Source organism: Manacus candei, unplaced genomic scaffold (assembly GCF_025592945.1).
Source record: "Manacus candei isolate 608988 ecotype Guabito, Panama unplaced genomic scaffold, ASM2559294v1 h1tg000057l, whole genome shotgun sequence".
In the NCBI taxonomy this organism is placed as follows: domain Eukaryota; kingdom Metazoa; phylum Chordata; class Aves; order Passeriformes; family Pipridae; genus Manacus; species Manacus candei.
This window is the reverse complement of record NW_026138105.1, coordinates 12,513,738-12,527,429: the sequence shown is the minus strand read 5'-3', so window position 1 is coordinate 12,527,429 and position 13,692 is coordinate 12,513,738. Positions and strand designations below refer to the sequence as shown.

At 59.8% G+C, this 13,692-nt stretch overlaps 1 protein-coding gene across 1 annotated transcript; it reads right to left on the bottom strand.

Annotated features, from left to right (window-relative positions):
• Positions 1–891: 891 nt before the first annotated feature.
• On the bottom strand, positions 892–8,518 carry RSPO4 (R-spondin 4). The gene is made up of 5 exons (XM_051802985.1): positions 8,440–8,518; positions 5,144–5,332; positions 4,670–4,813; positions 4,394–4,579; positions 892–1,303 (listed from the first exon to the last, which is right to left on the bottom strand). Exons 1-5 carry the CDS (start codon positions 8,516–8,518, stop codon positions 1,230–1,232), a joined length of 672 nt encoding a protein of 223 aa, XP_051658945.1. The 3' UTR covers positions 892–1,229.
• Between the last annotated feature and the right edge of the window lie 5,174 nt (positions 8,519–13,692).

The window sequence follows — 13,692 nt, the reverse complement described above, 5'->3', positions numbered from 1 at the left end:
CTGCTCCGGCAGCTTCGCGCCGGCTCCGGGACTGGCTCGCTGCTGACACCCAGCGCTCCCGTCCTGAAGGGTCTGTGCAGCCCCCGCAGCCCTGACACACCGCGGCCACCCCCCGCCCACGCTCAGGGCAGGGACGGGGGGCTCGGACCCCGGCAAACCCCCAAACGCAGAGTTACCTGCCGCTGGGGCAGCGATTTGAGCTCACACGTGGTAAATAAACCGATACAGTCCTCCGGACGCGCACAGTCTGGCTGCCGGCTTGGAGGGTCAGAACGGCACGGCGGGGCTCAGCACCCCCCTGTCGTGCCCCCGGGGATGGCTGGGAGGGGCTGCAGCGCTGCACAGGAGGCAGCGGCATTCCCTGACTGCGCTGGCACTTACAGTGTGTGTGTCCCTGTCCTGGACCAAAGATGGCCACAGTCACCCCACATTCCTGTGCCCACATCCAGCTGGGGAGGGAAGCTGCTCCAGCCTCTCCGTCAGCCAGAGGATGGCAGGATTTGGCCCGTGGAGATGATGAGCGCTGGGCTGGCATGGTCCCCAGAAGGGTTCCCAGTCTGGGGGTCCAGCTGCCCTCCGAGCCCCAGGACAGCAGGATTTGGCCCGTGGTTGTGCTAGTGGGGATGCTGAGTACCAGGTTGGGCTCCTGTGAGCAGTGACATGGTCGCCAGTGGGGTCCCGACCTTGGAGTCTCAACCCTGGGAGTCCCGTGGCTCCCTGTGCCAGTAGCTGAGGATGGGGGACCCTATCCAGCACCTGGAGCAGCTCAGTGGTGTGCTGTGCCCCCAGCACTCCTGTAAAATAGGGACCCTGTGGGGACAGGGCATTTCCCAGCCCTGGGGGACAGTGTCCAGGCAGGCATCATCTTCATTAGCAGGGTCCAACCCTTGGTCCAACCCCATCCCACCCATCTGGAGGAAAGGAAGGAGCAGGCTAGGGGAGAAGGAAAAAAAGAGGAATAAAGGAGCCACCCCCTCCCCAAGCCCCAGGGCTTTGCTTTGGACACTACAAATTAGATTCTCTGAAAAGGAAGTGTTTTACAGGCCATAAATTTTCTCAAAAGAAAAAGGGGGAAGGGGGAAGGGGGGGCAGAGAAAATTGTGCAATTTTTTTTTTTTTTTTTTTTTTTTTTGGTGGATGGAAAAATGGGGGTGATGTGGCCAGGGCACCGTGGCAGGAGCTGGTTGGGAGCTCCCACCATGGTGCTCCAGCTCCTGTGCTGGTGCCTGCTAGGTACCCACATGCCGTTCTGTCTTCGGCTTCTTCTGTCGCTTTTTGCTTTTATTTCTGGGTTCGGTTTTGTCTGGAACAGAAAAAGGAGGAGAGAAGGAGGGCTCATTCATTGGTTGGACAATGTGATACAGCCTGAGCCCCATCCATGGGATGCTGATCCCATATCCTCCCTCAGAGGTTCGTGCTGGACCCAGTTTCTGATTTTTGGGACCCCAGAGCCCTCTCAGGGTCATGAAATAGCAGCAAGGGTCTATGGGGGGGTCTGGATGCACTGGTGGCATGGGCAGAATGACACTGGTGTGTTGTCCCCACAGCTCCCATGGCTGGACTCTAAATCCTGATACCCCAAAACCCCCAGAAGTGGGCTGGGGCAGCTCAACCAAAGCAGGTGCTGCCCAGAGACACCCCAACTTCTCTCTGAGTAAGGACTGGGGATGTTGGAGAGGGACAGTGGCTGCACCAACACCCCAAAGCCATGGCACAGACATGCCCAGCTCTGCTGTGGTGTGGGAACGTGCCTCCCTTCTCTCTGGAGAGGAAGGTGGGAAGGTGCTGCCCCATGGGACCCAGGCATGGACCCTGTGTGACGACTTGGGCATGGTGGGAAGCGGAGTGGCCTTGGGGTTCACCCATGCATAGGTGCTAAAGCTCTCCCTGGGAATGCTCTCCATGTGTGCATGCCCCCTATCCTGGTGGAACAACCGACATGCTGGTGGAAACTGGATGCATCCCATTAAGGCCAACTCACTGTCAGCCTTCCAGGGTCAGGCTGTTGGGACCCAAATGTCTGCTCACCCCAAGGGGCTGCCCCATACACCCTCCAGATGGCCAAGGTGTTGGTATTGAGACACCAAAGAAACAGGGATTCACGATAAACCCTGGGCTTCAAAGGGAAAGGGGGGTTCATGCTGAGGAGCAGAATGGTTGCCCCAAAAGCTGGGGAGCTTTGTCTCTCCTTCCCCCTCTGCGTCCACTCCAATCTGAGTGACATAGGGAGGGTCCAGTGGTGCTCTCCCCATGCAGCCCTCGCACAAGGGGCACAGGGACCACGATCATCCCCAGTGCTGTGTGTGACAGTACTGTTGTCCCAGAGCCCTTTCCAGGGCTTCAGCTCTTGTCCTGCCCAGCTGTTTTTCAGCTCTGATCTCCCAGACAGTTGCCACCCACAAAGGAGAGGGCACGGCACGCACGCCAAGCGTCTGGAGAGAGCGGGACAGACACCCAAGGCAGATTTACAGTGGTGTGAGGGGTTTGTGTCTCGGCCAAGAGCGGCGGCTTCTCCCTTCCAGCCACCCGGATGGCTCAGAAGTGGTGGCACAAATCTCTCGTCACACGGTCAGGTCCAGCCGCCTGCCCTGGCTCGCCAGGGCTGGGGGTGTCTCGGCTGCATCAAGTGAACTCCCCGTCCTCCTCCAGCATCTGGATCCCATAATGCAGCACTTGGCCGGGCGGGCAGGAGCCTGGGAGCGAGGGCAGGAACATGCTCTGCCACGGCAGGGACACCCAACAGCCTGCCCCGGAGCTGGACACATGGAGGGGCTGCCCTCTCCTGTGGGGCTGCTTGGGGGGAACTGATGGGATTCCCTCTGACACAGATTCCCCTCTGACATGGATTGGATTCCCCTCTGACAGGGGCCAGACCTGTCTCTGAAGCTGATCCAAGATAGTGGCCTCGAGAATAGAGTCCTGCCATTCCCTGAGACCATCACCATAGCCTCAGGGCTCCCAGCTTGCAGGAGCAGAGGCCTGAGCAGAGGCAGGAGGCCAAGCACTTTTCTGGGGTGCCACTGCCTTCCAAATCACCTCACACGATGGGGTGCTCCCAAAACGCTGGTGCCACAGTCCCCACCAGTGGGACCCGCTGTGTGCCAGGCAGGGCTGGGCACAGGCACAGGCACAGTGCCACAGGACATGGTGCTCCGGAGCTGCCTGTCCTCCCATGCCAAACTTCTCACATCAAACTGTCACCAGCTCTGCGGGTCCAGAGCTGGCACAGCCCAGCAGGGAGGGGAACATCCTCAAAATCTATGCCACCTGGCACCCCAAAGACGTGAGTCGGGGCCTGGATGGGGAAGGGAATCAGCTCCTCTGTGCTGTCAGCAGGAAAATATTACTTATGATTGATGGCACTGGGATGAAGCTGCTCTCCTGGCTCCACGGCCCCAGCCCAGCACGCACATCCCCTGCTATTGCCCCCCTTCTCCATCCTTTTTTCTCTCCACCCTCGCAGTCCTGTCCTCCCTCGTCCCCGCCACGCTGGCGGTGCCGGCTGGGGCTTCCCACGGCACAGAGCGATCCCGCAGCTCCGAACCGCAACCCTCAGTGGCTCAGATCTGCTGCCAGGCCCTACAGATCGGTATCTCATGCATCCCCCTTTCTGCCAGTTATTAAGTGGAGATTTATTAGGATAGCTTCAGTCCAGCCGTCTGCATCCAAAAATGACATCAGCCATGTCCCGGTTCCCATCGCCAGCCCTGCACCCGTGCACGCACAGCCTGGCCAGGCCCTGCAGCAGGTCTGGGTGCTGCAAGAGGTGGGGGGATCCCTGAGCTGGGGAGTCCCCAGCCTGGAGACGAGGTGGGGGGAGGCACAGGAGCACAAGGGAACATCTGGATGGATAAGCCACAAAGAGGGACTCTGCCCTGGGGTGTCTCCCAAAACTTGAGCCATCAGAAATCCCCTGGGTCACACCCCCCTGCTCCACGAGTGCTCCGTGTACTTGTGGGGCTTGGAGGTTTTTGCAGGAACCTCCCCTGTGGCGCTCAACCCTCCTAACTCTCAGCTGCAGTGCAGAAAGCCCAGTCCATGCTGTTCCCTTCACATTGTGGCAGGATGGGAGCTGGAGCTCAGCAGCCTCATTCCACCGTGGCGGTTCCTGCCAGTGCCCAGCCCAGCCCAGCCCAGTGTGGAAGGAGACACCGGCCGGTCCCAGGCAGTCTCAGGGGCTGCCAGGTGGGAGCAGCCAGCTCTAGGGCTGCTCAGCACATGTGCCTGAGATGGGCGGCTTTCCCCAGAACCAGCCTCAAAATGCCTGGGACATGACAGCATGGCTCTCCAGCCACTGCCAGACCCCTGCTGCCACCGTCCCGCTCCCGCAGTTCCTCTCAGGGATCCCTTTGGAGGTTCACGAAGCTGCCCCCAGTCCCGACACGGTGCTCACCTCCCGGGCAGTGCTTCTTCATGCGGCACCTCCTGCTCTCCTGCAGCGGGGGGCAGGCAGCCCCCTCCTCCCGGGCAGCCTCCGGCACCTCCCGCACCCGCGTCTCCACCCCCCACTTGCAGCCGCAGGTCCGGCTCTCGTGGGTGCAGGCGCTCCACTCGCTCCACGGCCCCGGCTCGCACGTCTCTGCGGGGATTTGGGGGCAGAACGAGGACGGTGACCCCGCGGCACCAGGCACCCCAGGGATGGTGGGCAAGGGGTGAGGGTGCTGCTTACCTTGGCACTCTCGGGTGCCAGGCTGTGCCGCAGTGCTGGGGGGGCACTGCCGAAAACACTGGCCCTTGTACAAGTAAAACTTGTCCTTGCACTTCATGCAGAAGTCTCTGCTGAAGCAGCTCTCGCAGCTGGGCGACCTGCACTCTGCCAGGAGGGACGGCCCGTCAGTGGGAGAGCCCAGCACACGTGGTAGCCCCAGCACCCCACTGGGGACCCAAAACCTGTGGGGTGCAGGCTGCAGCTCTGGGCAAGGGGAAAGGGGAGGAAGCCCCCCAGCCCCCTGGCTGCCCCCTGGATCTGTGCCTCCGTGCCGCCAGGGATGCTGCAGGAAATGAAGCCGTCGCCTTTCCCACAGCACCGGGACCTGCAGGGCGGTGAGGGGAGCAGGGGGGCACCGGCAGGAGCAGGGGGGCACCAGTAGGAGCAGGGGGGCACCAGTAGGAGCAGGGGGGCGCTGGTTGGCGCGGGACGTACTTGTGCATCTGTTGACCTCCAGACCCCGCACACCGAAGTAGCCGGGCGGGCAAGTGTGGACACACATCCCGTACTGGCGGATGCCGTCCCTCCAGATGAGCAGGAAGAGCCGGTGGTGGCAGGTGATGCAGCCGTTGTCCTCAGAGCACAGGATGCAGCCTGTGCAGTTTTCCAGCAGGCCGGCACTCGCTGGAGGGACAAATGGAGGAGAGGGGCTGTGGCCTGGCTGCAGTACAAGTGTCAAGGTGCCAGGGAGAGTCCCAGCCCCGTGGAAGCCCCTCTGCGACATGCAGGGTAACAGCACTGTCCTGTCCCCCTGCAGACACCTCCTTGCCTCCCTCTGCTACCTAAATCCCCACCTCTGCCTGCACTGGCAGCATGGGGACACACAGATGCCATCGCTCCATTGGGCATCACTGACAGCCTCCATCACCCCAAGGTCCAGACTGAGGGTTTGCCCCGTGCCCAGCACTGCCCATGGGTGCCAGCCTGAGGCCCATCCCCAGCCAGCTGTGCCCATCCCGTGGGAAGTGAAACAACCAGTGGGTCAGTGGGTAGAAATATGCTCTGACCTGGATTAATCAGTTGATGCTTGTTAAGTGTCAGGGGACAAAGGGCATTTTGGAAGCACTCAAGAGGAGCCGAGATAAGGATCTGTCTGGTTGCTCAAGAGCCTCTGCCGCCTCCCTGGCTGCCTTCCCCGTGATCCTGACCTGCAGGAGGGGGAGGGCGGCTGACCCTGAGGTGGTCTCTCCTCCCTGGGACAAGGACAGGGTGCCAACACCCACTAGTCCATGGAGACACCACTAACCCTCCTGCTCCCCAAGCCGTTTCCCTGCACCTACAGAAAAGCAGCCCAGAGGGATGCTCCTGGCACCGGGGCACTTTGGGAACTGGGGACCTAAACTCTGAGCTTAGGGGCACTTTGGGAGCTCTGGGGGCCATCTGGGCATCACCATAAGGGGCCACCAAGCTCCTGCTCACAGATGTCCAATGCCTTCACTGTGCCCAGGATGTTGGGAAGCGTTTGCTTGCCTCCGACACCACAGGCTCCCCTGGTCCACACTGAGCAGTGGTGACAGTGCCAGCAGCCCTGGTGCTGCATGCTAGAACCCTGTGCTCTATAGAATCACAGAATCACAGAATGTTTTGGGTTGGAAGGGACTTTAAAGCTCATCTCGTTCCGACCCCCTACCATGGGCAGGGACACCTTCCACTAGATCAGGTTGCCCCAAGCCACATCCACCTGCTGGGTGCTGCCTGGCACAGACACAGGCTCAGCCCCGGGAGTGATGCCTGGCACAGGTCCCCTCTGACCCCAGGAGCTGCAGCAGAAGGGCCCCATCACCACAGGGCTGGGACAGAGGGGATAGTGGAAGCAGCAGTTGGAGAAGCTGGGGAGATGCTGGCAGAGGATGCTGGCATACATCGACCTGCAGTCCCGTGTGCTGGACCCTGGCACAAGCCAGTCCCTGGTGCCACAGTGCCATATAGTTGTTGCCAAGCTGGCTCATCCCTATCCCCTTGCCGGGGCACAGGGGCTGTGGCGGCAGCACTGCCAGGAGCCTTCATTAGAGCTGCCTCTGTTGGGAGCCCTAACGAAGCACCTTGGATCCATTAAGTTGTTATGGTCTCCGTTACATATTTACCAAACGCTGACAACATTTGTGTTCCTGGCTGCAGCTGGAGCGGCTTCCCTGGAGACCCTGGGATTTACGAGCCTCTTTCCCTTCCCTAATTCTTTTTGATGTTTTTCTTTTGCTACTCTCCTTCCACCCCAGTCTGCGTAGGGAAGATGGGGAGCCCTGGGAGGGCTCCAGGGCCTCCTTCCTCTCACTGGCTTTGGAAATAGCTCCGTGGTGTGGAGCTGGGAGAAGCTCCTCCACCCTGCAGGGCTGCCAGCATGGCACACACCTTTGCCATCAGGAGCAACATCGTGAGCCACCGTGGAGCTGTGCCACTCAACAGAACGTGGCTCACGCCAAAACCACGGGACTGGGGATAGAGACAAGTGGGGGGTTTATTCTCCTCCTGCCTAGCGGCGATGGAAGATTGCAGGGCTGAGCTGGGATGGGCACTGGGCAGGGGGCACAGTGGGTATCTGAGCTCTGCTGGACATCTGTGCGACATCTCCTTATCTGCCCACCCTGAGCCCAGCCCTGCCACCCTGATGTCTGTAGGCACTGGATGGAGTCTCTGGGACACTGGGCTACCCAGGCCAGAGCTCCCAGTAGCAGTGGGGTGGCTCTGGGGTGCTGCAGCATCCCTCATGGCTCCCAGCCCCAAGAGACTGTGCTGGCCCTTCTCTGCTGTTTATCCCGGGGGATATAACGCGTTTAGGGTGTGAAGCCATGGTCAGACCACCCAGTGCTGCCAGGACCTGAGGCCCTTGAGCATCTCAGAAAATTGGGCCACTTAGCATGCAGCACCAGCAGCTGAAGCAGTGACCCCATGGCACTCAGAGCCCCTCTTGGTGCCAGGCTGTTTCCCATCCAGGGGTGTTTCGGCCGCCAGCCTGGTCACCCACATCTTAACACACACCTACTGCTACCACATGCCTTTAATATGGAACAAGTTCAAGGAAAGCTGCCCAGGCTCCAGCCCCAAGCCCTCGTCCTGCCAGGTCCTGTCCCTACCCTGGCACACACTGGCCCCAAAACTGAGACATTCATGGCACAGAGATGAGCACCAGCCCTGGCCCTGCTCTCCACAGCCGGCTGGCACTGCCTGGCACTGCCCCGTGAAGGGACATGAGCCAGTGCCCAATGGAGGGTGCACGTGCCTCGGCACAGCCCCAGCACACCCTGCCTTTGCCCGGGCACTGAGCAGCAGCTTGGCTGGTGCCTCTGCCCAGGGGAAGGATGGGCAGGGGACAGTCAGTGCCTGACGTGGCTCTGAGCATCCTTCCAGGAGGTTTTACTCCCCACACACTTGGTGTGTAATGCAGAGAAGGGAAATACTGGAAAATCAGCCCATTTTGTGCTATCCCCACTGCATCGGGCTCTGCTGGGGTTTGCAGAGCTGGTCCCAGTGCCAGGCAGCATCCCCTGTCCCCTGCCAGCCCTGATGGCTCTGCATTTCCCTGCACTGCCAAGCAGCCCTGTGCCACACACCCAGAGGGGAACGCAGATGGTCCCCAAGGGGCCTGAGGGATGGGTTGGGGGATGTTGGTTCCTGGCATCCTCCATCCCTAGTTCACAGCTCCTGCTCGCTCCGGGCAGGCAGGACAGGCAGCCTGGTGTCCCCAAGCCACCCTGCAGTACCAGAGCAGGACAAGCCCACCACACACACCATACCTTGCTTCTTCCATCGGTTCTGCGTGAGCATTTCCATGGAGCTGATGAATAACAGCAACATGAATATTATCCACTGCATCTGGGCAGGAGTGATTTCGGGCAGGGAAGGAATCAAATCATCCAAGCGGCTGGCGGGCTCGGCTCCTGCCAGAGCCGGTGAGGGGCGGTGGGAGGGCGAGGAGCGGCTCCGGGCTCACACCATCCCACCCCGGGCTCCGGGCGCGCAGCCACGATTCAGGGCAGCATGAGCCGGTGACACTGGGGCAGGCTGGGGCTGTCAGGCCCGGGGAGCTCTCATGGTGGCGGGGAAAGTGCAGTCTGCTCCGGAGAGCTCTGCCTTTATAGCCAGTGTCAACCCCCCCTCCTCACCCTCCCCTTCAAAATAATAATAATCCTAAAAAAAAAAATCCCTCAGCAGCAACAAAGCGACTGGCAAACGCCCTGGCTGGATCCCCCCGGAGCGCTCCAGCCACCACCTCGGCTGGGAACTGTCCCGCCGTCCCGCCGCGGTCCGACTGTCCCGCTGCCATCCCAGCGCCGGGGTCACAGCGAAGCCCCCTGCGATTTTTGGGGGGGTGGAGCCAGGCGGGTGACGCTGCCTGAGCCAGCCCCCCCCCCGGCTCAGCCCCCCCAGGCTCAGCCCCCCTCTCCCGGCCCCGGCAGGGCTGGGGATGCCGGTGGCAGCCCCCGGGCAGGGCTGAGCCCCCCGGGCAGGGCTGAGCCCCCCGGCAGGCCGATCAGTGGGAGCCGTGGTGGGTCTCCGGCAGCTCCGGCGGCGGCTGTGGGTCTGCCCCGGCTGTCCCCAGGATTGCAGCTGACTCTGATTTTCCGAGCTCCTCATAACTCACCTCCCTCCGAGCTGCGGGAGCTGAGCTGAGCTGAGCCGAGCTGTGCCAAGCTGTGCCAAGCCAAGACGAGCTGCACTGAGCTGTTCCTGGCTCCCACGAAGCTGTCCACACCCCTTGTCCCACACTGTGCTCCCCAAAACCCACCCTGGAGGCACCACCCCCAAGGGGGATGCAGGACAGGAGGGGAAAGGGGCTCATCTGTGACACCCCACTTGCCAGGTACCCAAGGTGACCCACAGAAGCAGGTCCCCGTCCTGGGAGCCCCATGTACTCACCCTTTGTGATGGGTGCCATCACAAAGGGTGTCATCGTGCCCTCATGTGCCAGCCCTGTGCCAGAAGCTGTGCCCTGGGGCAGCCTGGTGACCTCCTGACCAGGGCTTCAGCGCCACTGGCCACCAGTGACAGCCCCGATGACAGCGCTGATGATGGTGCACCCACCCTTGGCATCTCCAAATGCAAACCAGCACACGGTGCCCCTCTCCTCCCCTTGGAGAGGGCACAGGGAGGCCTCTGGGGCAGATGCTCACCCACCTGCCCATCCTGTGTGCCAGCTGGCTGCAGGGCTCCTTCCCACCTGGGATGCTCCAGGTCTGCCTTACCTGGGAGGGACAAATGTGTTGGGCACCCCTGAGCATGAGCAAACTCAGTGCACTGGGGAGGGCCACCCACAGTGTCCTGGGGTGCCCAGAGACAGCGCATTGGGGTTACTCTCCTACTCCCTGAATTTCTCCTTCTTGCTCCCCCTCTCTGAGAATCTCTCTGCCCTGTTCCCATCGGGCACCGCTGTGTTTCATTCCTGAAGGTTAATGATCAGACAACAAAGGAGCCATTTCAGACCCCTTTGGCCTTGTTATAGGAAACTAGGAGTAATAATGGAGAAAACCAGGAGTAATAATGGTTGGAATCACTTTAGGGTTTTTTTTCTAATTATTAAATAAATTGAAAAATTACACATAAAACGCAGGTTTGCAGCCTCTGGCTCAGCCAAAGTTTCCGTAAACAACCAAACGTGCAGGATGGCGTCACCATCCATGGTCTGCATGGGCTGGGGAGGGCTCTGTGGGCATGGGCATGGCACTGCCATCCCAGTGTAGTAAAACAGGGCATTGGAGATATATGTGTGTCTCCAAATCCCAGCTGCAGGCAGCTGCAATGGTGTGGATGGCTCTAACCCGGAGGTGACGTGGGTGCCATTTTTCTCGGAGTCAAAAGGGAATTTCCTTGTCCAGACCTGGAAGTCAAATGCTGGTCAAGGGCCAGGGAAGTGCCTCATCCCTAGTCACGTTCTCTGGCACAGGCAAATGGATGTCAGCAGGAGCCCTGCCAGGGTGACCCCTCACAGGAGAATGCACTAATTAGACAGCTCTCTTTAGTGCTGGATCCTTAGGGCAACACGTGGCCATTGCTCAGCCCATCTCTGGCTGTGTGGGATCATGGGGGATTTTCCAAGGGCAGCAGAGCAGAATAGCCATCCCCACATCCCCGCTGGTGGGTGCCAGGTGTCCCTGAGGGAACAGAGAAATCCTCTCATTTCCCTTAATTTGGCTATTTATGACAAATCCAGATGGTGGTGGGAAGGGATGAGGTGGTGTCCCTTAGTTAATTGGGTACCTGGCACCCCTCTGTTGTGCCAGGAGGCATTTTGGGGATTGTGGAGGGGTATCCCAGGTGATGGTGCCAGGGCACCCGCGGTGACTCAGGGGTGACGCTGGGGAGAAGCGAGGCTGAGCCGCGGGTGCTGCTGGCAGCTCCCGGCTCCTCACGCAGCCCTGCTCCACGCCAGTGCAGAGGGAATGAAATGTTCCTCATCCGCTTTCCAAAGCAGAAGGGAGAAAGTGTCCAGAAAGATAATTCAGAAAGTTTGTTTGACACTCGAGCACACTTTCATCTTCGGAAAAATCTTGATGACCTTCCAAGGCTGCACCGCCTGCTTCCCGGCACGGCCGGCGCCCCAGGGCACGCGCCCGTGGCACCATCCCAGCGGCTGCTTTTGGGATGCTCAGGGTTCTGGAGGGGACAGCGTGGTCCCACCGAGTCCACAGGACAGCAGGGATGCTGGCACAGGGGTAGTGGCACAGGGATGCAGGCACACAGATGTTGGCAAAGGGATACAGGCACAGGGATGTTGGCACAGGGATGCAGACACAGCAATGCAGGCACAGGGATGCAGGTACCAGGGATGAAGACAGAGGGATGCAGGTACATGGGTGTGGACACAGATGCAGGCACAGGGATGCAGGCACAGGGATGCTCCTGGTCAAGGCAGTAAAGTGAAAATGAAATGTCTGGAGCTGACTGACAGCAGAAAGAGACAGGAAGGGGTAGGGGGATGGAGGGAGCCTGTGGATGAGGGCAGGGTTTTCTCTGCAGGTGGCATGAGCTCCCAGCAGCTGCGAGGCCAGGGAGGGATGTTCTCTGGTGCAGGGGCCCTGGTGCATCCCAGTCGATGAATGTGGGTTTGATCAGGGGAGGGTTTGAGCGGATGGTAGTGGATAAGGAAGAAAAATACTTGGCATTCCTCTCCCATCATAACAAGCCCAGATGCTTGGATGGTGGCAGCCCGCTTCCCACAGGAATGGAAAGTCACAGCCACTCTTGCGCCAGCTCTGCAGAGGCCCTTTCCCTGCTCTTATGAAATGCCGACTCCACCTCACACCGCTCCGCAGCCCTCACTGCATCCTGTGACACGGCTCCCTCCACCACCCGGCTCCCTGGCAGTGCCACTGCCAGTGACCCCACTCTAGGGAGGCAGAGCTTGGAGCAGAGAAACCTGCTGGGAAAGGCTAAGTGGCAGATTTACTACTGGTGCCAGGGCCTGATGTGGCTGGTGCTTCTTCCCACATGTGGATATGTTTGGAACACCTGGACCAGCACAGCCCTGCAAGGGAGGAGAACTCTACTGGGCTGATGCCATGGGAAGTTCTAGTGGGAAGCAGCTCCTGCCTGGCCAGAGCTGCTGGAAGCAGCTCCAGCCTCCCCAGCAGCCCATCTCACCCTCCCGTGTTGGCACAGAGCTGGTGAGATCCCTTGGTGCTGGAATGCCATCAGCTCTCACAGACAAGAAGGAAGGTGTGAAGGTGGCTGACTTCACTGCTGATGTCAGCCAAGGGCATTCTGCAGCATGCTCATGGCACACTTGCTCTCCTTCTCCTCCTCTTCCTCCTCCTCCTCATGCCATGCTCCAGTCATTCCTGGGTTTGTGCTGCCCGCCATGCCGGCTGCTCTCAGGGGATGTGGCACCCCAAGAGGTTTAAGTTTTACCACAAATCAAATCCTTCATCCCAGAGCAATCTCTGGAGCTCAGGCTCTCCTCCCACCAGCACGGCTCCTCTGGCTCGCTCTGGTCCTGGCCGCCGGTGCGACTGTGCAGCTTTTGAGTGCTCCAGCTGCCAAAACAGGAGCAAAACCCAGACAGGGAATTGGCGTCAAGTGGTGCCGAAGGCCGAGGGGCAGCAAGAGGAGGAGAGGGAGCTGGGAGGAAAGGGAAGGCGAGCAGCGAGATGGGAGGGAAGGTTTGGTGTCGAAACCGAATTCCTGCTCCATGTCAGCAGAGCAGATTTCCAGTGTTTATTTTATCTCTTTAGTTGAGCCCCTTTGAGGCAGAATATATTAAATGGCCTGACTTTATATAATAGAAATAATTGAAACAATACTCCTGCTTCCAGCCGCAACGTGCCGTGATTTCAGCCAAGAGTGGCCAGCCTGCCTCCTCGAGGTGGTGGGGACAGCCGCCGCCGCTGGCGCTTGTTCGCTGGTTATTGTTGACACATGTCAGCATCGCCTTCCAATTTCCGTACAGCTGTCAGAGCGGGAAGAACACCCGGCGGCTGGTGCGGGGTTGGCTTGGTGCCGGCCAGCACCGACGGGCGCTGGGAAGGAAGGACATCATCCCCACGCTGGGCTCCTCTGCAGTCACAGGGTTATGGCTGAGCTGGGATTCCTCAAGGAGAGGTGGCGTTTGGGCAGCGCTCTCAGGTAGCCAGGAGACGAGGGTGTTGGAACGGGGAGAACCTTGGGAGGAGGGAGGGTGCACTGGCTCACTGCATTAACCATTGTGCTGAGACCTTGGTGTTCAGTGGAGAAGGTGAAAGGAGATGGACATGAAGGTTGGGGGTTGTTGAAGTCTTTATTCAACTCGTGTCCAGCAGCGGGTGGGATTGGGGCAGGGAAAGCCCCCCAGCTCCAGAATCCCTGTGGAGAAAGGCTCTCTCTGAGAGCCATCCTCGCAGCCAACATAAATTTCCATCCCACGCAAGCCACTGAAACTCCGCCACTACAACTCTGTCACTGCTCCTTGAGTAGAGCTAGATGGATGAAACAAGAGCAAACATGATGGTGAGGAGTCCCCCATGTTAAACCAGGCCATAAACCAACTCTCACCCATTGGCAAGGTTCCCAGGAAG